Genomic DNA, 23879 nt, shown 5'->3' with positions numbered 1-23879 from the left:
AACAGCAGTCACTGTGGGCCTCAGCTCCAGAAAAGCCAGACCGAGACAGGGACCCACCGTTCTCGAACCTCGCCGGGAAGGAAGAGAGCGAGGTCCCTCCTGCTGGCTTTATTTGTATCTCCAGTTACGTAAAGGAAGGTCCCTCCTGCTGGCTTTATTTGTATCTCCAGTTACATAAAGGAAGGTCCCTCCTGCTGGTTTTATTTATACCTCAAGTTACGTAAAGGAATAGCATGGAATACTTCCGTGATCACCTTCCTAGTTCCTTCCTGGTTACAAGCTGGTCTCCAGGAAGGCCTAGAGTGAAACCATCACACCCCACCAGGAATTGTTTCCACATTCTGCTGTGAACTCACATCTTATTTCAAGGTTGAAATGTGTTTCATTTTCAGCTCCAGCCACTGGATCTCATTTTATCATTGTCAGCCAGATGGGACCGCATTCCCTTTCCCTTTGGTACCTTAGCCCCCTGCACTGATCTGGTTCCCCCACAGCCCTACTCCTAATGCACAGCATAAGAAACAACCCTTACAGATCAGATCCACAGGTCTGCTGGTATTTGATCATATGGGAACTTCTTATTTGAACTCTTGTCCCAAATCACTGTCCCTGTAGGGTGACCTTCAGAGCTGGCTGCAGTATCTAGAGAAGGCTCCAAGAGCTGGGCCCAGGACCAAGGTCGCTTCCATGCTTCTGTGGGATATTTTTATACATCAAGGGGGCCATGTTTGCCCCGTGCACTTCCACCTCCTTGGCCTTCCAAGCTGCAGCTGAGAGCTCTGCATGGCCTCCTCCAGCTCCTGGCTCTGCCGCCCTGCCTCGCAGCCAGTGCCGGCCGTGCCTGGTGGCAGTGCCCGGCTGTGCCTGCGGTGCCCGTGGTGCCTGCGGTGCTTACTGGCTGCCACTCGCTGTTACAGGTTTGTCAGCACCAGTGCCCAGAGGCAGGAAGGGGAAGAAGACGAAGAACCAGATGCTGCTTCCCGAGATAAAGAACGCGGACTGGCTCGCCACCTGCAACCCCGAGGTGGTCCTACATGATGACAGCTACAAGAAGCACCTCAAACAGCACTGCAACAAGTGAGTCATAGAATCATAGAGTAGTTTGGGTTGGAAGATGTTAAAAAACATCTTGTTGCACCCACCCCTGGCCATGGGCAGGGACACCTTCCACTAGCCCAGGTTGCTCCAAGCCCCGTCCAACACTTCCAGGGATGGAGCAGCCACAGCTTCTCTGGCCAACCTGTGCCAGGGCCTCACCACCCTCACAGGGAAGAATTTCTTCCTAGCATCTAGTCTGAATCTCTCCTCTTTTAGTTTAAAACCATTCCCCCTTGTGGGAGCCCACACCAGCTCATGGAGACAGTGGGCTGAGGGCCTTTAGCATTGGGAGGGTGGGAGGGAGCTGGGAAGGGCTCACAGTCCACACAGGATCCCCATGTTCCCACTACTGGACCTCTCTTGGATTCTCCTCCAGCTCATGGGAGCCATGTCCTGAGCAGTGACCCTCTGGCCAATGGGCCCCACCAGGTCACGGGGCTGGGCACTGCTGTGTGACACTGCACGGCTGGTGCCCATCCTGCTTTAAGGAAGTGGGTCCTTCCACGTGGGGAAACATGGTGTCAAGCAGGTTTCCCTGGCCTTGCTGACCTCTCTGCCACCCGGGACAGGGTTCTGCTGCGGGTGCGAATGCTCTACTACCTGAAGGCTGAAGTGCTGGGGGAGGCTGCGGATAAAGCCTTTGAGGGGACCCCTGCCAGGTAGGGACCTCACGGTGAACCCCCGCGAGGCTTCTCGGGCTCGAGCACTGCCATCCAGCCCAGCCACGTCTGGGCTCACTGCAGCTCCAGGCGAGTTAGACCTGGGGGTCAAGTCCCCACCCAGGTCTTGCTCTGGCAAAACTTCACCTTTAGACAGCCACTCTACCTGCTCAGGGACTGCGGCCATGGCAGCCCCACTGAGGCAGCTTTGAGGCTGCAACACTAGCCCGGGGGTGGTGGGGACTTTCAGGGACACCCTGCAGGAAAATGGCTCTGTGTGCTGCTTGACAAATGGGCCCTTAATCCAAAGTGGGAGTCCACAAAGACTGCTCCCAGTCTCAGGGCCAGGCCTCAGAGCAGGGCATGCCTCATCACTGTGACTACAGTCCCTTCCCAGCACTGGGGACAGTGGGACCCACAGGCTCTGTAATACCACTGAGCCTGGAGCCTGCCAGCTCCTGACTTTTCTGCAAAGACTCAGCGCTCTGTGTTTCACGGAGAAGTGTGATATGCTGAGCTTATATCCTAATTTCTGCGAGCGGGGGCTGCTGCCTTCCTCAGCACAGCTCCATCAGCACAAGTTTATGCGGTGAGACACTGTTCTTTTGGGGCTGTTAGGTGTGAAGAGATTTCCCCCCAGAGGTGCTGTTCAGGTCAGATGGGATCTCCAGTCCTCTGATGTTACTTGGGTGGGATGGGAGAGGGGCTGGGCAGCCTCCCCGTCACTGGAGAGAGAGGAGCAGGAGGGCGATGGGTTGTGGTGGGACCAAGGCTCCAGCTCTCTGGCCCCAGGGAGATGTGTGCCCACATCATGCTGGGGCCCCAGGCCAATATTCGTTAGCTGTCCCAAACCAGCAAGCGATGGCTTCTGCTTCCCCCTGTCCCTTCTGAGTGGCGCCCAGTGCCCCTCAGTGTCTGGTGAGACTGGGAGAGGGGTGTTCATATCTTGTCTGCCACAGGGAGCTGGACGTGCTGCTGCCAGACATTGACTACGTGGAGATCCCAGTGGACTGGTGGAACGCCGAAGCTGATAAATCCCTGCTCATCGGTGTCTTCAAACACGGTGTGTAGCCAGCTGACTGGTGGGTTGGTGTGTGAGGGAACGAGTACCTCCGGTACCTGGAGGGGACATCATGTCAGTGCGAGGGGGCAGAGCCATGCGCTGCAGCCACACAGGGCCAAGACAGCTCTCCCCAGGTGCCAGCAGCATGTTTTGGGCAGGGGGGATGGACAGGCACTCCACGCTGCCCAGGGTGGCCATGCCGGGCCTCATGGCAGACTCTGGTTTGCCATGAGCAGCATGCAGTTGCCACCTCAGGGTGAGGAGGAAGGCACAGAGCTTTTCCTGGCCTTGTCATGGAGTCCCCCTGCACTTTGAGGAGCCACAGGGCTGTCTGCCCCAGTTGCACCCCACACGGGTGCTGTGCACAGCTCTGTGGGCGCTGTGCTGCTGCAGCGGGTGGGATGGGAAGGCTGACCTTTCCCTTTTCTGCTGCCCAGAGAAGAGCCATTAGCAGCTTTTGGGGGAGGTGTTCAGAATTTCTGGGGTGAGAATTGCTCTCACAGCAGCATAGAGGGAGTTAAAGCCAGGTGGGGAGCTGTGTCCCTGGAAGAGGTTTTCCCAAACCAGGCTCAGGCCTTGCTCTGTGCTGTCTGTCCATGTTGTGACGTGCGGCGGTCGCAGGGTACGAGCGGTACAACGCCATGCGGGCGGACCCGGCGCTGTGCTTCCTGGAGAAGGTGGGCATGCCGGACGAGAAGCTGCTCTCTGCCGAGCAGGGCGTCAGCGACGGGGCACAGGATGCTGCTGAAAGGTGGGCAGGGGATGGAGCCCAGCTCTTGTGGCTGTCTGGCTCACTCCTGGGGGCAGTGCAACGGGACGAGCTGTGCGCAGGGAGGAGGGAAGGAGCAGGCTGTGCCTCTGAGCACAGAGGGGAGGCCAGTGGGGAGCTGGTCCCCAGTACCAGGTGGAAGGATGGCATGAGCACCAATTCTCCACTTCCTGCTGCTGAGGACTGGCACAGCTACGGGGGCTGTGCTGCCGCTACCAGGGACTGATTCACTCTCTCACCCAGGGGCAGCATGGAAAAGGAAGAGAGCAATGGAGAAAAGCTGGAGGGGCTGCCAAAACAGGAGGTGAGTGGGATTCCCATTGTTGAAAACACATCTGCTGCTGCCAGGCGTGTCCTGCTGTGCTACAGGCTTGGCTCCATCGACTCTACTGCGGGGCACTGGGAGGCCAGCACGGCTCGTGCCCCTGCTCTGCGCTGCCGGTGCCCCATCCCGTCTGCATTGCCTCTGCTCCCTGTGCCTCTGTGTGTTACCTGTGGACCTGGGCAGCATCCACCTCGTGGGGAACTGAGGGTGATTGAGGGCTGGGGATGCCCAGGGGTGCTGGCTCTCGCACTCGGCTTCAGCAGCCCTGTGGGGCCCTGTCAGAGGAGTCAGGGGCATCCTAAAATAGCCCTGGGTAGAGGAAGAGCAGGGAATGAGGCAGCAAAAGAGGGTGCAGGGTGTCACTGTGGTGGACCGCCTCACCAGGACCCAAATGGGCAGCACTGCCCCTCTGAGCTGTCACCTCCCCTGTCCCTGCTGCTCTGATCCCGTGCACTGAACTAGCCAGTGACTGCAGCCCGAGGGCACAGGGCACACGGCACACGACCCTGCCTGTTCCACCACCTGTACCCTGCTAAGGATGGGTGGGCTGTGGGTGTGTGGCGTTCTGTGTGGGACTGAGCCCTCTCTGATGGTTTCCTTCTGCAGGACATCGTGGCTGCTGGGGTGGGTGAAGCCGGTGAGAAGCGGGACGAGCCAGCGGCAGGTGAGGCCATGTCTCTGCAGTGCAGCACGCAGCTCCCCAGGGCTTGGCATGGCAGAGCTGGAGCACTGCGCCAGGCACTGGGTGGTGGGCAGGACACACTGCTGGGGGGAAGGGGATGCACTGCTCTGTGTTAGCTCAGCCTGGAGCTACCTCTCGTGCAGAGTCACAGCTGACCCGAGGTGGGCCCTGTGGCAGTGCAGCTGGGGTGCCGAGTGTTTCCAGCCAAAGCTGCCCAAGGTGACTAGAAGCCATTAGCCTGCCCTTGTCCATGCAGTTGCCTGCATGAGATGAGTGTACAAGGTCTCTGCAGTAGGCAGTGCTGGCACATGCCACGAGCTGGCCGGTCCCACTGCTGAGCAGGGAGCTGCAGTCCTCTCCCATGCATGGCCTGGCCCAGAGCCATCATTCCTACCCTGGTCTCTGCCTCTGAGCTCTCTGTGAAGGAAGCTAAGACATGGTGAGGCTGTGAGCCAGCAGGCCTGGGGACAGTCACCATAGTCCCCCACTCCTGACTGTGATCCCTGATGCACCCCACGGGAGGGAGAAGGTGGGAGGAAGCTCTTGGAGCTTGTCGCAGGGACGTGGGAACCCGTGGCTTTGCATGTGCACTAAATACTAATGTCTTTGCTGATGTTTGAAGCCCAGGATGGCTCTGACTCAGACAGATCCTGCTGGCCTGTCTCCTCTGCTCTCACGGCCAGACTGCGGCGACTCGTCACCGTCTACCAGCGCTGCAACCGCAAGGAGCTGCCTCCCCGCGCCGAGATGCTGGTGCCCGGTAACCATGGCTACTGGCTGCAGGACGAGATGTTCCGGAGAGCCTCTGAGGTGGACTCGGTGAACAAAGAAATGCAGAAAAGGTAATGCAACAGAGAGGCCTTTCCAAAGCTGATTTATCCCTCTTGAATTCCTTGCCCCCCTGAACTGACCCAGGTAAATGTCGTCACAGCTGTCTGTGCAGCTGGCTGCCCAGGGAATGGAGTCACTTGGGTCCTTGCTGGGCAGGGAATGCTGCTTCCAGCTGCAGGAGCCTTGCTGCTCCAGCAGCCAGCCCAGCCCTGGAGCAGCCTCCAGTGCAAACTAGAGTTTGCAGGTAGCAGATGGTGAGACTGAAAGGAAGTGAGGGGACAGCTCTTCAGGTTCAAATCCAGTGTCTGCTGGGACAGGGTCAGCCCCAGCAGAGCAGGTGCTGCTGAGCAGAGTTGTGCCCTTGGGACACAGCAAGGGTGAGGGTGACAGATGAGCGCTGTCACAGCCTGTGAGCGATGCCTTTCTGACCCTTGTGGCTCTCATGCCGCTGCCTTTGCCTCCTGCTCGTGGCCTCAGGAGCCCTGTGGTGACATGTCCTGGTTGTGCTGTGCTCCCACTTCATTTGTGTCCCAGTAAGTGGAAGGGTGGTGGGACTGTGGTGGGACCGATCTGCAGAAACTGCAGGGCGTGCGCAGGGTGGTGCTGCTGCCATCGCTGCTGGTCTGCAGTGTAGCCCTGGGACTGGGGCTCTCTGTGGTCGCCAGCCCTCGATAGCTTTGTCTCCTGTGAACCTGTCCCCACAGCAGGACCCCACATAACTGCATGGTATCCGTGCTGCCCTGTGCTCTGTTCATGGCCTCCTTGTATGGAAGCTGTTCCCATTCCTCTGTCTCTGGACTTCTTCCAGTCGTACCATCCCCATTTCGATGTGGGGGCATCAATGGTTGTGCTGTGGACACCACAGCAGCCTGGTACCTCCTGCTCTTTAATTCTCTGGGCTTCTTGTAAAGACCTCCCTGCAAGAAGAGAGGTCTTCTTACAGGAGTTTCCCACCAGTCTTTAATTTGAAGCCTTTCGACAAACTCACCATTGGGCTCCTTGATTTGGATCATTAATGTATTTATTAACTTTAATCATGTTATTCTCATTTTTGAAATGAAACATGACTGCAGAGGGCTCCCAGCCTCTGGGAACAGGGGTGGAAATCCTGGTTCAGGTACATTTTGGGCAGCTGTGAGTGCTGTCACCCTGTCTGCTCTCCCTTGACATGTCCTACCTGCTCGCTGGCGCTGGCTCAGAGCTGCAATTCAGAGAAGCTGAGATTGGACTTGAAGCTTTCTTCAGCCCTCAGCTCTCCCTTTTCTCTGCCCTTGCCCTGCCATGTGCACCCAGGTCTGTTCTCCGTGGCTCTTTCTTTGTGCTCTGTTTGCCCAGGGCTTTATTTGCCCAGGACAGTCTTCACTATCTGTCCTGGATTGTTCCTTAGAGTGATCCCCACAAGGTGAAAGCTCAGAGGGTCCAAACCAGTTGTGCTCTAACAGTGCTGTAACTGAGCCCTCTCTATCACTACAGCTGCTTTCCTTCAGTGTGGAGGGGGTGAGACCCACCCCTGGCACCCAGGAGTCCACAGGAGTCAGCAGGGCAGATGGTGTTTGTTACTGGAACTCTTAACAGCAGCAAGCCCCAGTCCCAGTTTGCCTCTGGAGGAGGCTGGATGAGAGCTGCCTGCAGATCCTTCCTAATGGCTGCAACAGAGAATTGGCCTTTCCATGGAGGTGATGAAACAGCTTGACGTGGCAGGAAGCGAGTAGGTGGGATAGGTTTGTGCCTCCACTGAAGCTGCTGGAGCCTGTGCCCTGTTGGCAGCACAGCCCAGGGCTGCACTCGGGTTTATTGAAACAACCAAGAGGATTTTTTTCATCTGTGAATCGAGAGCCAGAGGGCCCATGGCCTCTGCTCCTCTTCCCTGTGCACCATTGGGCAGAGGATCTCAGGTTGTGGTGGTCTCCCTGACAGCTCCCCCCAAAACTGGTGGTCGGTAACTAGATAGTGCCTTTGAGCCTCTGCCTGGTGCCTTGCCTGTGCTGGGCCCAGAACGTGTCTCAGTGGTGTTCCTGTCTCCTCCCTGCCCCACAGGTGGACCAGGAGGGAGCAGGCAGATTTCTACCGCACTGTCTCCTCCTTTGGGGTTATCTATGACCAGGAGAAAAAGATCTTTGACTGGTCCCAGTTCCGAGCCATCTCTCGACTGGAGAAGAAGACGGATGAGAGCCTGGAGAAGTACTTCTACAGCTTTGTGGCCATGTGCAAGAATGTCTGTGGTCTCCCTCTGTGGAAAGAGGATGGTGAGTGGAAATTGCACAGCCTATGGAGTGCTAATGGTAGGTCCATGTAGAACTGATCCCACTGCTCTCGTGGAGCAGTAGAGCAAGAGAGGAGTTTCAGGGACAGTTGGAAGCACTGAGATGCCAGCCAGGCCATGGGCTTGCATCAAGTCATGCATTTCTGGCTGCCTTGTCCCTGCCAGATACCGCCTCCCCAGCACAGTGGGAGGGTAGAACAGCCCTGTGGGCTCCAGCCCCTGCTCTCACAGATCTCTTGGAGCTCTTGAATAAAATCACAACCAATTCTATCCAAGACAGCAACCTCTGCATGTGAGAGACAAGTAGAGAAGCAGCGCACACAGCAGCACATCTCCATGCTAGAGCTGGGGGTTATTTGGGTGAGCTGCATTACTGCTTTACCTCTGAGCATCTCTCTCCACTGGCACTGGACAAAGTCCACTCCATGCCCATGCTGCCTGTGGAGCTCTGCTGCAGGGTAAAGGGAGCCTGAACCCACTGCAGCCTGGCCAACACACATCCATTTTCCTCGAGTGCTCTGCAGAGACCCTGCATTGTCACTGAGCAGGACATGGCAGATGAAAAGCTGCTTCAGGGCTATTTAAATACAAAGTGATTTGCTTCCAGCAGCAGCAGAAAACGTTTTGCCTCAGACCTGTAAAGGGGTCTGGTCTCAGGTGCAGTTCCTTGCATGTGTCTGTTAGTGCCTTGGGTAGGTGTTCCTCATCAGAAGAGCTGCACGAGCTGCCCTTCCCTGAGAACAGGCTAAAGGGCTGCCAGAGGCTCAGACCCCTGGGTGCTGCTCCACCAGCAGGTCCAGGCAGCTCCAGCACTGCTGATGCTGATGGAGCAGAGCTCAGACAAGACTCTGAAATCCTCTGCAGCTGGTATCACTCTTGATCCAGCTGCTGAAGTCATGGGGTTTTACTCCCATGTGTGAGTAGGAAGGTGGTGAGACTAGAAAAAGACAGTGGCTACAAGCACTGGCCGCACCTCACCTGCAGTCTGAGCAAGAGTTAAAACTCACCTTGCTCATCACTGCCCCTGAGGAGCTCTCATCAACCAGTGTAATGTGGCCTTGGCTTTGGTGTCCCTGCTGTAGGTCCTCCGGACCCCGACATCTACGTGGAGCCCATCACAGAGGAACGTGCTGCCAGGACCCTCTACCGCATCGAGCTGCTGCGGAAGGTGCGTGAGCAGGTGCTCAAGTGCCCCCAGCTCCACGAGCGGCTCAAGCTGTGCCGGCCGAGCCTCTACCTGCCGGTGTGGTGGGAGTGTGGCAAACACGACCGGGACCTGCTGATCGGCACCGCCAAGCACGGCCTGAACCGCACCGACTACTACATCATGAATGACCCCCAGCTGTCTTTTTTAGATGCATACAGGAACTATGCCCAGCATAAAAGAACAGGGCTCCCAGGCCCAGAAACCCTGTGCTGCCTTTACCAGACTAATTCCAAACTCTACAGTTCCCCTCTGTACAGCCAGGTGGACCGGACCTGCGAAACCCTGGAGAATGAAGCTGAGAGTCAGATCAAGCTGGAAGCTGTGGACAGCACCATGTCCCAGGCCGGAGGCAGCACACCAGATGCAAACTGTGAAACGTTCATGTCTGAAGTCCGGGACATCATTTCCAGTAACTACGATGAGAGCTCGCTGCCGGAGTCGTTGGTGTGCATGATGTACGACGAGAAGGGCTGTCACAGCGAGCAGAGCTCCCTCGCCAGAGACAGCCCAAGCTGCACAGAGGTCGGAAGCAGCGTTGCCAAACTCTCCGAGGGCAAGCTGGAGGGGGATGAGGATCCATCCAGCTGCGATGCAGACACCATGAGAGAGGTTCCCTTCCTCAAGGGTTTGCAGGTGGGCTCTGACCGAATGGACAGTCAGAACGAGGAAGCTGAGCCTTCACCTTCCACCCCTGAGAGCAACCGTTCGCAGAGCGTCCCGGCCGAGCTCGGCAAAGCCTTGGAGCAGAAGGGAGCCCTCACCAGCCCGGTGACAGGGCTGCCTGAGCATGGCACCGTGGAAAGGGTCCTGAGCATGGGGCTCTACGGTCCCAGTCTCCATAACTATGAACTAAAGGTTCCTCCTGAGCAGAGGTTCATCAGTCTGCTGCAGGAAAAAGGAATGGAGGCGAAGTCGGGGCCAAGTCAGAGCCACAGTGAGGAAGATGAGGAGGAAGAAGAGGATGATGATAACTCTGAGGCAGCAGCAGATGCTGTGGATGGCTTGAGTGGTCCCAGGACCAGGGCCAACTGTGACCCTGAGGCTAATGAACTGGGGGGTGAGGAGCAGAGCTCTGGCCTCCCCACACCCGACGACACTTGCCCAGAAGATGTGAGTGGCGAGAAGGAGCCTCTGGGACTGGGGGAGCCTGAGCCAGAAGGCAGGGAGGACCGTGGCTTGGATGAGGAGAGCACTGGGCAGCACTCACCAGGCCAGGCTCAGAGCCAGCCCTTCAGCCTGCCCACACCTCTGCTGGGGACCTCGGGTACAGAGCCCCCCCATGCCGGGGGGGACGCCTGGGGCCGAGGGGCAGGCTGCACAGAGGTCCCACACACCGAGCCCCAGCGTGTGAAGCAAGAAGAGTGTGAGAACAGAGATGAAGGGGAGAAAGCCAGCAGCAGCCAGAGCCGAGGTACGGTCCTGAGAGCTCCCTCAGGTTGATAAGTCACATCTGGCTGGGGTGGGAAGGACCTGCTGTCCTCTCTGCAGAGCCAAACCTTGGGGCTGCCCAGCCCCTGGAGTGGCCTCCCATCTGCAGGAGCTGGGGTCCCTGTAGCTGCTGTAACTGGGGGGAAAAAAGGGTTGGGGGTTGCATTTGCCAGCAGGGCTGGCCAGAACTCTCCACCCAGCAGCCCTTCTGCCATGAGCATGCCATGGAATGCAGGACTCCTTTCCCTTCCTGCCCCAGGGTGAGCAGCTCCTTTTGGGAGGGCATGTGCCCTCCCCTTCGCCCACTGGGGTATGAGGATGGTCAGGGATGGGGGCTACTGCAGTACAAGCCCACCAGACTCAGCCCAGAAGAGTCGTGTCCCTTCCTGAGCAGCTTGGGCCATCTGCCCTGACCCCGCTGCTTCTCTTGGTGACTGTTTGGGGAGTGGAACCTTAGTGGAGCCAGCTGGGTATTGGGGTGGGAAGGCGTGAGGAGATGCTCCCACCTCAAGAAGGAGAGAAAGACAGGATGGTGAGGGGCTCTGTTCTCCTTCGTTTTCTTAGATGGTCCAGAGAAGTACTTAGAGGAAGAGAACAAGAGTTCTGCTTCTGTCCTGCCTGGGGAGATCGATGACCTTCAGGATGCCCGAGCACCGACCATTGCCCAGCTGCTGCAGGAGAAGACACTTTACTCCTTCTCTGAGTGGCCTAAGGTGAGGTTAAAATGAACACTGTATCAAAGTGTCCTGTGTAATCCTGACCGGGGGTGGCTCACACAGCCCCAGCTCTGCCTCCTGCTCCTCCGCACACGGCTCCCCACGGATGCTCTGACTGAGGTGCTCTTCCCAAGCACGGGTGCCATGGAGATGCTTGCCACCAAAGCAGTTTCCTGCTGAGCTGTGATCACCTGGGCTGGACTTGGCTTTAATCCTGAGCTGACATACATTGGTCAGTCATTCCAGTCTCAGCTTGCCACTGTCCAATTCTGTTTCCAGGACCGTGTGATCATCAACCGCATTGACAACATCTGCCACGCCATCCTAAAGGGCAAGTGGCCTTCCTCCAGCCAGCAGTTTGAGGCACAGAGCCTGCTGACAGCCCCAGCCGTGGCCAGCAACGCTGGCAGCAGGAGCAGCTTTGCTGAGTCAGAAGCCCCTGATCCCAGCTTCAATAACGGGGTGTTACTCTCACAGGTACAAAAGGTGAGGGGGCCCCTCGGGCAGTGACAGGCTCAGGACTCTGGTGTGAGCCATTGCCCAGAACTGCTCAGGAGTTTCCCAAGTGGGGCCTCTTGGTGCCACTTGCGGTGTATAACACGTGGCTTAAGCCACTTGCTCCCCTCTCCTGGGTGCTCCTGGTGAGCTCCCTGTGCTTTCAGCCCCCCTGCTCCTCTCCTGGGAAGGCAGCTGTTCTCGCCAGTTCTGCAGCCTCTGCGGCCGTAGAGCTTCCCGAGTCAACGCTGGAGCTCCCGACACGGTCAGAGGGAAAAGCAGACGCTGCCCTGGTATCCCAAAGGAAAGGGTGCAGGAGAAGGCACTGCCCCATCAGGTCCCCAGCTCCCAAGTCCCACTGTCCCAGTCCCCAGTGGTCACACTGGACAGAGACAGAAGCTCTGTCTGGGCCACCAGCCTGGCCACCCCACAGCTGGCGGAGGAGCCAGGGTTGTAGCACCTTGGGAGATCAGAGTGCATGTCAGGGTGCTCCTGCACCATCCCCACGCAGGGAAAGAGGTGTCATGTTCCCGTGGAGAGGCAGAAGAGCGTGACCATTAGCTCAGTGCTGGTGTGAAGAGCTGTGGTCCCTGGGCGGGGTGGGAGCAGCCATAACCCTCTCTGTGGCTTTGGTACACACAGGAAGGTTTCCTGAGCCCTGCCTTCACAAAAGATGAGCGGAAACACAGGAGACCATATGAATTTGAGATGGAGAGAGATGCGAAACAGAGGAGCCTGGAGCAGCTGGCAGCAGCCCACGTCCATTCACCCATTGTGCTGAACGGCTGGCGTGAGGCAGCGGTGGACTTGTCCAGAACCTCTGACGGGTCCCCAGGGAACTCTTCTCCTTTCCCCCTGAACACAAACATGCCCAAATTGGGGACTGTGAATGCCCTCCAGGGCTCCCTGGGCATGGACTTGTCTGGCATCCTACAGGCAGGGTTAATCCATCCTGTCACGGGACAGATTGTAAATGGCAGCCTGCGAAGAGATGATGCTGCCATGAGGAGGAGACGGGGCAGGAGGAAAAATGTCGAAGGGATGGACCTCATCTTCTTGAAGGAGAGGCCTCTTCCAAACAGGCTGCAGGTGGGTTGATGCTCCCCCCTTTCACATGGACCCAGTGGGGTCAGCACGGTTTGTCTCATGACCCAGCTCTCCTCTCCATGCTCTGCTGCCCGTGACACTGCAGGACCTCCTCCAGGACAGCTTGGCTTGTGCAGGCACAGATACTACTCCAGGGAGCAAGGGAAGTTTTCCCTCTGGTTTGCAGCACTCTGGAGTGTTTGAGTCCTACTAAGCATTATCAAAAGCTGCTGTCCCACCTCAGGGGGTGTTTAGGGTTAGAGAACATGAGGAAAGATCCTTGACTTTGTTAGAGCTGTGGCCAAGAGTCTACTGCACCTATTCTTCTTCTTCTACCCTGGGATCCACTCAAAGAAAAATGAAGTTTTGAGAGCAAGGTCAGTCCCTCTAGACCAGTTTTAGGAGTGATGTGGGGGGAAGTTGATCTTTCTGGTGATTAGGGTGTTTCCAGGTGAGTTCAGAAGCATCTCCCAGCTCTCTCTGCCCTCCCTGCCACCACTGCTGGGGATGGACTGGAAATGTAATGTGGTCGTGTGTGGTATTTTAAGGAACAGTCACTCGGAACATGTGGATTAATCTGTGTGATGGGAGCAGATGACCTGATTTGGGAGCTCTGCTTCTTGGGGTGTGCATGCATCACCACATGCTGCTGATGGCTCTCCCTGCTCCTCCCTCCACGGCAGGATGTTCAGGAAGACCAGCCGCAGCCCCCTCAGAACAGTCCTCTTCCTGATGGGCCAGTTGCTGCTACCTCGACTCCACAGCCAGTCCCAGCTGCAGGCGGCCAAGAGAAGGCTGTCCCCAATAAGAGTCTCCTCGACTGGCTCCGGCAGCAGTCTGACTACACACTCGATGTTCCTGGCTTTGGCACAGTAAGGGTGGCCTCCAGTGGCACGTGTGCGTGTGTGTGTGTGTGTGTGTGCGTGTGTGTGTGTCTGCCTTGTGTGTTGCCCTTTGTGTTAGGGCTTTTCCTGTAACACGGCGTGTGGTGTTCATCAGAGCTGTTTGGGAGGTTCATCACACATTTGGGAGGTGGGCACAGTTCCCTGTACAGCAGCAAAAGGCACTTGCTGCTGGGGAACTCCTTTCCCCCTGGACACACAAACTGGGGACTGTGAATGCCCTCCAGGGCTCCCTGGGCTTGGACTTATCTGGCATCCTCCAAGACCTGCATCCCGATGCCCAAGGTCAGTCGGTTCTCCAGCTGCAGTGCCCAATGCACAATGTCTTCCAGAAGTGCCAGGGTTGGGGACAGAAATAAGAAAAGGGATTTGGGATGCTCAAGGCTTGTCTGTGTTGCTCTTTTTCACCAGGGCTTATTTTAGGCAGTGCTGTTGTATTAAATAAGGTTCTCAGGCAAGAGAAAACCTCCTGGCTTGAAAAGCCAGACCTAAGTGGCTGTGTTGGAGGCTGAAAGGCTGCAGCTGTGTGGCCATGGGTGCTGTCAGAAAGCAGAGTGGCACAGAGTAGGGTATACAGTCTCTATCATTCTTCCTGCTGTCTCATAAACCTCCACCTCTTGGTTGGTTTGCTCCAGGTTTCAGCTTATTTAGCCTGTTAGACCATGTGACAGGCAGAGCACAGGCTGTGAAACAGAGTAGAAAGAAATGTGGTGGTAATACAGAAAAGACTCTTCGTCTTGGTCCTGGAGTATCGTGTGCCTGAGGCGAGGATTCCCTGGAGCTTGGACTACAGGCAAGACATTAGCATTTTGGAGAGTTAGAGATGAGAGGTGAGGAGCCCAGCGTTTTCTTGGCAGGATGGCCCTTGCGTTTCAAAGTCCAGAGACACATCTGGCTGTGTGCCCAGGGCAGACCCTCAGGAGCAGTCAGATGGTGGAGCAAGTGCCGGGGTGCCTTCCCACTCCTTCCCAACACCCTTGCCTTCCAGGGGGGTACTGGAGCTTGGCCAGTCTGACTGTGCTGCTGGTGAAGCTGTTGCTCCCAGCAAGCCCCCCATGCCCCGGGCCAGCCGTGCAGAATCACCCTGTCGGGGTGGGTGTCCTCTCTCCAGGTAGGATGGATTGAAAGAGGCTTTGGGGTACTGCAGCAGCTCAGCTTGAAGGACAAACCACACTCAGAGTCTTTCCTCTGACTCTCAGGAATCTGAGCCAGCAGTAGTTCCTTGTAATGCTCCATCCCTGCAGGCACATGGCCAGCAGGGCTCGGTGCATGCAGTGGGTGTCCAGTGACTCGGCTGTAACTCAGTAGGTTGCAGTTACAAAGGGCTCTGATCCCAAAGAAACACAGTGCAGCAACTCTGTAGTGGGAACAGCTGAATCAGGAATGAAACACAGCACAGCTGAGCTGGCAAAAGCAGGTGACTGTATCAGAGCGACACGAATGGCACAAACAGACCTGTTCCCTCTTTCCTGGCTGTAGGCAGTGTCCCATTTACAGAAGCACATAGAGGAACCTGCAACAGACTGCAACTTCAGGAGTGGAGGGGAGCTAGAAAGGGCTGGAGCAGTCTGAATGGGGTGCACTGGAGACCCCTTTATACCTACAAAAATCAGTTGTGCTCACTTGAGAGCTGGTGCTGTGGCAGGGACCAGTTTGTGCTGCTGGCGCTGCTGTTGCCCCAGTCTGCAGGGCCCCTCTGTCCCTCATGAGTTCATCCATGCCTCTCTCCTGCAGGGCTTGTAACCAGCCAGGCTCATTAAGCCATCTAGTCTCATTAACGTTGTCTTGTTTGCACTCCAGAATTTTTCAGACAAGCCCAAGCAGAGGAGGCAGCGCTGCAAGGACCCCAGCAAATTGGACATTAGCTCACTGACGGGAGAGGAGCGGGTGCCGGTGGTACATAAGGGTACCGGACGGCGGGTAAGCCACGGCCTGTTCTGCACTCTGCCCTCAGTGTCCCCAAATGCTTGGCAGACCCTGAGCTCACCCAGGGGCGTGGTGGAGATTTAATCTAGGGAAGCTTATGGATGGGACAAAGGTCTGGAATACTTCTCTGATCTACACTGTCCTGTGACACCTGTGCCCAAGGGGATGCAGACCTGTGACATAAGTGACTGGATGAAGTAAGGAATGTGGGAGTGTTGACCCTTGCCAGGGGGCACAGACCCCTCAATGGCAAAGGGATACAGCCTTTGGCTTTAAAGCCACCCTTAACACAGCCCTGGCTGGTGCTTCCCATCCTGGATTTGATTGTTCCTTGAGTTCACTGCAATATGCCACAAGCTGTAATACTGCCATGCAAATATCTTTGGTTTGTTCCTCCTTACGAGGTGCAGGCCAGAGCACACCAATACCCATCCCACTGCTGCACATGTGGGAAATGGAGGGTTGGAAGGGCTTTTTCTTGCTTCGAGCAAGGAGCTTGGATTTATTTGTCTGCAGTTTAATCTCCGGGGCACTGATGTTCACTTCTCTGAATGAGAAGGTATGTCCAGGAGTACTTTCCCCCCAAATTCAGTTCTTAAACACATACAGGACTGCAACAGGTCAGAAGGTGACTTGGCATTAATCCCATCTAAAACCAAAACTAAAGAGTGAGGCAGAAAGAGGCTGTTTCAGCCACATCCGTGTTCCCCTCTGGGCCTCCACACTGGCCACTGGAGACCTGAGTGAGCTGGGGGGGTTTGTCAGTTCTGAGCATGGCTTTTACAGCTCTGTCCCCATCAGAGGCCAATGGGCCAGGCCACAGAGGCTGAACCTGCCTTTTCTCCCTGGGCTGTGTGTCTGGAGGCAGCAGGCACACACCAAGCCCTACAAAGATGTGCAGCAACGAAATAGTCTCTGCCCCAGCTGAATCGCAGCCCAAAGCAAGGAGCTAGGGGAAGTGTAATCGTATTTTTTGTATTATTTTACATAACTCTCTCTGCAATAGAGGTCATCCTTCTGCTGTGTTTTATAGTTAGGGGGAGCCACAGCACCAGCATTGAAGGAATTGCCAAGGTGGCTTGATGCAAACTTGGAGTATGCTGTTGCAGCTGACTGGGCTGACATTGTTAAGCTTTCAGTAAGTTAGAGCTTTTGGAGAAATCTGTATCATGTCATCTTTTCTTTCCCCTCCCCATCCCCACAACCTTTCTCCAGTGAGGATCCGGGAGCTGCGAGGCAGGCCCTCGGCTGGGCGTGTGGGAGGGGACAGCGGCAGGGTCGGCAGGGCTGGGGGCACCGGGGCACAGAGGGAGGTTGGGTGTGTGGCCAGGGCAAGGAGAGAGGGGGGCCAGTGTCCTGGGAGAGGGGCTCAGCAGCCCAGGGTGGCTGCTCAGGGTGGCTGTCTGGAAAGCCTCGGGATGCTTAGGAATAGCAGGGGCAAGAGGAACGCCCTAGGAGCAGCAATCCACCACAGGTGCTGGGCGCAGGGTGTGGACAAAACACATTCTCATGGGTCAAATTTTCAGAAGTACCTTTAGATGATGCTTTTTGTCAGCTCCTGCAAACTCTGCCTGCGCAGCTGTGGGCCCGCCAAAGGCCCTGCAGGTCACCAGGCCTGGAGGGTCAGGCACAGGCAGGGAGAGGGGCAGGACGGAGCCTCGCCATGCCACATTCATCCTCCCTGTTCATCACACCAGTCCCTGCCCTGGAGCGTGGCAGAGCCTGTGCAGGAGTGCTCTCCCCTCTGGCACACGGGCACTGTCAGATCACCTTGCCATGACCTGATCCAGACTTCTCCCTGGAGTCCCTCTTGTCTGCTGCCTGTTTTTGGGGCTGCAGTGGTTTGTGTGACACCCTTGCAGGGGGCTGGAGGGGGAATCAATTGGCTTAGAGGTTTTTACTGCTCTCAAATTGGTTTTTAATTAGTGCTGGAGATTTGGCATGGTGTGTCCCACCGCCCAGGAAACGGCTCCACATCCAGGCTGGCATCAGGGCCCCATCCGGGTGGCCAGTCCTGGGAGAGCTGACAGCTCTTCCTTCCCTTGGTTTGAGGGGACAGTCTCTTTGCTGCAGGAGCCGCCGTGTGCCTGGCACTGCCCAGGCACCTCTCATGTGCCCTGCTCTGGCAGCTGCATCCCAAGAGCATTCCCACCCTGAGCCCCATCCACACGGAGCTCTTGGCGAGTGCACCTCTGTCCTGGAGCGGGGCAGGGACGGCGGCTGCTCCAGGCGCTCCGGCCAGCGGTGCTGCCCCGCAGAGCCCAGGGCAGTCATGGCCCTATGCGGGCTCTCCCACATGGCAGTGGGAGATAATCCCAGAAGGTTCTCCCTCCTTGGGCAGGAGCTGTGCTGAGCAGATTGCCAGGGGCATCTGATTCATGTTTCTGCACTGCAGGTGTCACCAGGAAATATTTTTCCTGCTTAAATCTATTACTGGAAATGGTTCAGAGTGGTGATATCGAAACTCAAGGGAGCCACGAAGGGAACTGTTTAAATGTCTATGTTGAGGATGCTGAAGAAGGGAGTTCTGAGCTGGACTGTGGATCCCCCCCCACTGCTCTGTGTAATTACACGCTCTTGCCCAGTTCTGGCTGCTGGGTTTTGGTCCCATGTCTGAACGCTCAGAGCTTTCTGAATGCTTCCTAGCATCTCAGTAAAGCTCTGACCAGGAGCTCTTCAGACAGCATGTCCACTCTCTGTGTGTCATCCCATGAGCTTTGCTGTTCTGCAGAGCATTGAAAATTTGGCCCTTCACCTCTCAAAGATGTGACTTTTTCACCTGTTGCTGAAGGCACAATTGGAGCTGGGCAGGGAGCTGAGTAGGCAGCTGACACCACACTGCCCTGGTGCTTCTCGTGCTGTGAACAGCTGGTGCTGAGGGCTGGGGTGAAATACGGGGTAGAAACATGCTTCCTCCTCCCCTCCCTGAGCATTTTGACACTGCAGGATCCTGCTAGGGTGTTTTGCATTTGGCAGCATCCATTGGGGAAAAGTCGTGTGTACCTCTCAAATTCCATATCATGTAGGCAAATATTTCTGTGCCGACACCATCTGGGACGCAGATGCAAGCACAGACAAGGCAGATCCCCTTTGCTGCAGTAGTAACTGTCGGGTGTTCTCTGTTATGTGTCTTTCATTTCCAGGGCTACTTACCCGAAAACAAATTCAATCGCGTCCTCACCGAGCCCGTGCTCCGGGACACGGGGCCGCGCCGGAGAGGGAGGAGGCCCCGAAGCGAACTCCTTAAAGGCCCCGGTGTTGTAGCAGATTCTTCTTCTGGAATGGGACCATTGTTCATGAACGGACTCATTGCTGGGATGGATCTAGTGGGACTTCAGAACATGAGAAACATGCAGGGGATCCCTCTGACCGGGCTGGTCGGGTTTCCTGCTGGCTTTGCAGCAGTGCCCGCTGGGGAGGATGTGAAGAGCACCCTGAGTATGTTGCCCATGATGCTGCCGGGCATGGCTACTGTACCCCAGATGTTTGGCGTTGGAGGACTTCTCAATTCCCCCATGACAACGACTTGTACTGCGACTGCTCCGACTTCGTTAACAAGCACAACGAAAGGTGGCACAGCCAGCGCCGAGAAAGCCAATGAGGAGAAACAGGGCAGCCAGGATGGGAAAAAAGAACCTCTCGCCGAAGACAAGCCTGGTCCTAGTTCATTTTCTAATCAGACAGAATCCGCAATAACTACCAGTAGTCCTGTAGCTTTTAACCCATTTCTTATCCCAGGGATGTCTCCTGGACTGATCTATCCCTCCATGTTCCTCTCCCCCGGCATCGGCATGGCGCTGCCTGGCATCCAGCAAACCAGGCACTCGGAGGCGGCGAACCTGGAGAGCCAGAAGCGAAAGAGGAAGAAAGCAAAAGGGGAATCGGCAAATCCAGAGCCAGAAACTGTCTCACTGCCGGAAAAAGAAGCTGCAAACAGTCAAAACTGTGTGGAGCAGAGCCCGCCGGCGGCAGAGAAGGAGCAGGATGGACCAGCAGAGGAGGAGCGCCAGGCGGCTCACCATACTGATTAGAACTTTTGTTTCATTGGAAAAAAAAAAAACACAAAAAGATTGTGGCTTGTGAGTTTCTTATCCCATAAACTCTTTGTTACTTCCCCTCCCACCCTGCTCCACCTTCATAAACCTGTGTTTCCATGAGTAATATTATCTACCTAATTTCCTGTCAGAAAAAACTCTGGTGACATACTACATGTTAATAGTTGCAGGGTCTTGCCACTTTATTAGATAAACAGTGTTGTCTAGCTAGTATGGGAGGCACCGAATTCTCGTTCTGTTTTTCCAGTTGTTCATCCCAGCCGACGATAGCAAATCCAGTACTCCGTCACCCCCCCCAAACTGCTCACTCCTTTGAGAAGAAAAAGCAGCAAAAAAAACAAGAGCAAAAGAAAAGTCTTTACCTCTTGGTCTACATGCAGACAAGGGTATTTCTGTCTACAGCAACACTGAACGAAAAGCCTGTATTTGGGCTAAAAGCACAGCTATAGTAAGTGCTAATGTGTATTTTTGATTTAAAGTATTTCCCTATTTTATCATGGTTACTAGAGTAGTAGTATAGACAGAAATATATAACTAATGATTGAAAATGCATATATTCATTTCTTTGAAAGGAAAAGCATAACTGGTAGTGATATAATTTCTTGATCACCCCCACCTCAAAGGTTTGGAGACAAACCGCAGAGAGTGAAAAGACGATGTAGACATTCTTTTGTATTTTTTAAAACCAAAGTTTGGTTTTATGTTACGTGGAGTTTAGTTGCCCTTTCTTTGTTAGTTACAAGAACTTTTCAGCTTGAGCTGGAAAGGTTTTGCACACTTGCATGACTTTTCTGGGGTTACTGTACCTGTAGCTACCAGTTCCTTTGTCATTCTGCTAGTCTTCAGTTCTCCTCTCTGGCGTTAGTTCTCAGCTATGGCATTACAGGTGCTCTAAAGGTATTTTTTCCAGCCGTGAACAGGCCACGCCAATTTTAATGCTCTTATATGAACACTGAGGCTTTTTGAGTTTTTATATTCCTCACTCCTTACCCCAGAAGTGATGTCCTTTCAGCAAACACAGAGAAGGCTGTAGGCCAGCTTCTCTCTTTGGGGAGTCCTCTGAGAAGGAGCCTTGAGACTTTTAGAGCTTGAGTTTCTTCCTTTCTAGCGTTGGACTGTGAAGAGATGACTTGGCTTCTTCCCATTCCGTTTGCTGTTGAACAGTATTTCCAATCCCCCAAAGGATTTCAGTGTCTGCATTTCATACAGACGGGTTTTAATGCCGCCAGCCCCCCCGCCCCCAGCTCTGGGTACTGAGACTCCTCCACAGGCAACTCTTCTGATTTCTCCTTTCCCTCACTCCTCCTTTAATTCTTCTTTTCACTTGGGGTTGTGTTTATTTGCAGCTCATGGTCTGAGACTTGAATAAAGCTGCAGTGGTGCAGCGGTGAGCGAAGGGCAGGCTGGGAGGGAGTTGGAGTGTGTGCTACTCATCGGTTTCACACTTGGTTGTCACAATTTACTGTATTTTTTACTTTTTTTTCTGTTGCAGTTTTGCTAATTTATCAGATGGTCCAAATGTTTTGACATAACTATTTCAGTTTGCATTATTTATTTATGATGCTTTTTGTCATTGTCTTTTATACATTTGCGATTATAAATTATGTACATGTTAAAATTAGCATCTCAAAGAAGTCTGTTACCCATGGTCAAAAAAAGCAGTTGGTTTATATTTTCATGGAATTTATTCCCAGTTTACTGGATTGGATGATTTTTTTTAAAGTATGTAACCAATCATAATGCAACCCCCTCTGGATAATTAAATGTGTTCTATTTAATAACAGTCTTGTAGCATAGATACTGTATCACTATTGACAGATTTCTTAGAAATGCTGCTATCTCTATTTAACTAACATTTTGTTCAGTTTTTGCCTCCAGTGGAAGCAGAAAGGGTTTTTTCAGCTGTTAAATCCAAAATCAATATAATTTATTTATGTAAAAAAAAAGTCACGATTGATATATTTTTGAACCTTTTAAGTACTAACTTTGTTTTTATTCAGTGGAAGAACATGTACTTGCCCTAAATCCTTAAAATACAAATGCTATAAAACTTCATATATCCTCAAAGCCTTACTGTGAATGGATATAGAAATCTCTTCCGAGTTCATTTCTTGTTAAGGGATGGTTTTTCCAGGGTTACACGCGTAAGGAACAGGGTTTAAAGTGAAATTTATTTAATTAGCCAGCATGCTCTATACCTTGTTCTTTCTTAGCAGACGTATGCTATGTCTCTGGGTGTTTAGGCTTCTCTTTGCTACTTTGTGACCCTTTTGCAACCCGGTATACTCTGTGGATTATTTAGACTGTAAGGCGTAAGTGGCTGCTTCTTCTTTTCCATCATATCCCAAACGAACGCCAAATTTTCACCGGTTTTCATGGCTACTCACACACATACATCCTTCACCAAATGTGCTAACAAAATAAACTGTCTGTGCTCTTGAACATGGATAAAAAGAAAAAGATTTAAAAGTCAGATTTTTATTTTTTTAATTTAGTGACTAGATGATGCTTATCTTTCAGACTTGGCAGAGCCTTGCTACAGATGTATATAATTTTTTTCAGCAAATATATGTGAATGTTTAATTCACCTGACTCAGTGATAAACGTGACTTGCCTTTTTCTCAGCATGAGTCCGTTGAGAAGCTGTCAAACCCAGTGGCCTGCTCCCTGCTTCAGGGTTGCTCTTCGTGCCCTGTGCGTTACTCCGGGGAAGGGCTGCTCGCAGTGGGCACATCAGCTTTTCCTGCCACAGGAGGAGGTTACTGGGCTGCACCCCAGCTCTCACACAGTGCCCTGGGGGTTAACTGACTGTACTGTGGGAGTTACCTGGCTGTCCTGCAAGATCCCAGGACCAGATCGAGCTCCAGGGCCAGTTTAAACACAGAGGATATAAAGGGGACCTGCTCTGTCCAGAGCCTAGGTGGAAGCCCAGAGACTTCCACAGTCCTCACACACACCCACACACCCCTGCCCTAAGCAGTTCCTGTCTGGTTTTTATCTGATGGGACACAGAGATGTCTCATGACACATTTAGACAGGATCTCCAATTCCCTTTATGGTCACAAAAAATGAGGAAGGATTTCCCTCAGCTCTGACCTGTGGATGGGGGAGCTTTACCTGCCCCAAGTGCAGACTGGGCTCTTTACAGTTACAAGAAAGGATTTGGGGTTGGAAAGCTTAGCCAGCAGTGAGCAGAGGGCAATTTCTCTAGTGACATTTGGTTTGCATTGAAGAAAACTTGAGCTTTTCAGTGCATATCTGTTTTCTGCCTCTTCGGAAGCCACTTTGGTCCCAGGGCTCTGGAGCATGGGCTGAGTCACAAGACCATGAATTCTCCTCAATTTTTGCAACCTCAAAGAAATATTGGGCACTGTACCACAGGTAAAGGCACCGTTTGTGGTCCCCGAGTGCCTCAGAACCTGTGTGCCAGTGCAGAGCTGCCCACGGCGCCGGTGCGTGGCCATGGGCACTGGACAGATGGGCAGCACTGCCAGGGAAGGAGCCCAGCCACCTGCAGAGCAGCAGCTCTGGAGAACTGGAGGAAGAGAAATCTGGCCTCTCTCTCATTCCCCTTCCCATCTATTGGCACATCGTGCCCTATACACTTGTATACCAGGCCTGGGAACATCCTCCTCACCCTCCCGTGTGGCTTTTTGGGGTGTTGGTGGTTTCATGGTGCACCCAGGGGTGGCTGGAGGTGCAGTGCCAAGGTGGAACTAATTCCTGTAGAATTCAGATTTCACCCCAAAAGGTTTAAACAATGCAAGATCTCCAGCCCAGCAGAAAATCGTTTGCAGTCCCTGTGTTGCCTTGTTCACCCTCCAGTGGGATTTTAATTCATGGAACAACTCCATACAGCACCACTACCTGGCTCCACTTGCCAGTAGTCTGGGTGGGATGGGATGTTACTGGTTTAGCCTGGAACTCAATCCCAGTCCCAGCCTGGCTGAATGCAAGCACATGCCCTTGGAGGGTTTCAAGGAATTTCAGCGACCTGGACTTGTTGCAGGAGCAGCTGAGGGGAGTGGGAGCTGTGGCAGATACTCCAGCCTGTCTCTGGGCTCCTGTCGGGTTTTTCAGCTGCCTGTGCTGTATTGCCAGCACAATTGTTCAGGAAGACATTGTGCAGGAATTGTCTGTATAATTTGGAAAGAAAATTTGAAAGGAAAACTTCACAGTGACTTTTCTTTTTTCCCCAGAAAAGGGCAAAAATTTCTGATAGAGGAACGGATACACAAAAAGCAAAGCTCAGTTCACCCCAAGGAAGGCAAATCTCTGGTCCTGAAGGAATAAATAAGTCTGCGGGACTCAGAGCCTCATTATCCCAAATTAAACACATTTCCTGGCTGTTCAGAGCAGGCAGTTTTCCGTGCT

General features: G+C 54.0%; 1 protein-coding gene across 5 annotated transcripts in view; it reads left to right on the top strand.

Annotated features, from left to right (window-relative positions):
- Positions 1-21560, top strand: part of CHD6 (chromodomain helicase DNA binding protein 6) — an 88731-nt gene extending 67171 nt beyond the window's left edge. For all 5 annotated transcript variants that reach the window (XM_051803216.1, XM_051803214.1, XM_051803215.1 and 2 more), the window contains 16 exons: positions 918-1077; positions 1668-1757; positions 2717-2820; positions 3442-3571; positions 3833-3893; positions 4521-4578; positions 5219-5438; positions 7465-7673; positions 8773-10308; positions 10890-11038; positions 11321-11527; positions 12179-12625; positions 13306-13494; positions 15325-15444; positions 16484-16588; positions 18594-21560. In XM_051803216.1, coding sequence (XP_051659176.1) covers positions 918-1077; positions 1668-1757; positions 2717-2820; positions 3442-3571; positions 3833-3893; positions 4521-4578; positions 5219-5438; positions 7465-7673; positions 8773-10308; positions 10890-11038; positions 11321-11527; positions 12179-12625; positions 13306-13494; positions 15325-15444; positions 16484-16588; positions 18594-19481 — 4673 coding nt within the window. In that variant the 3' untranslated portion in view covers positions 19482-21560. The remainder of the gene's footprint in view (positions 1-917; positions 1078-1667; positions 1758-2716; positions 2821-3441; positions 3572-3832; positions 3894-4520; positions 4579-5218; positions 5439-7464; positions 7674-8772; positions 10309-10889; positions 11039-11320; positions 11528-12178; positions 12626-13305; positions 13495-15324; positions 15445-16483; positions 16589-18593) is intronic.
- Positions 21561-23879: the final 2319 nt, after the last annotated feature.

This window comes from Manacus candei, unplaced genomic scaffold (assembly GCF_025592945.1).
Source record: "Manacus candei isolate 608988 ecotype Guabito, Panama unplaced genomic scaffold, ASM2559294v1 h1tg000057l, whole genome shotgun sequence".
Taxonomy (NCBI): Eukaryota; Metazoa; Chordata; class Aves; order Passeriformes; family Pipridae; genus Manacus; species Manacus candei.
This window is presented reverse-complemented; position numbering and strand designations above follow the sequence as displayed.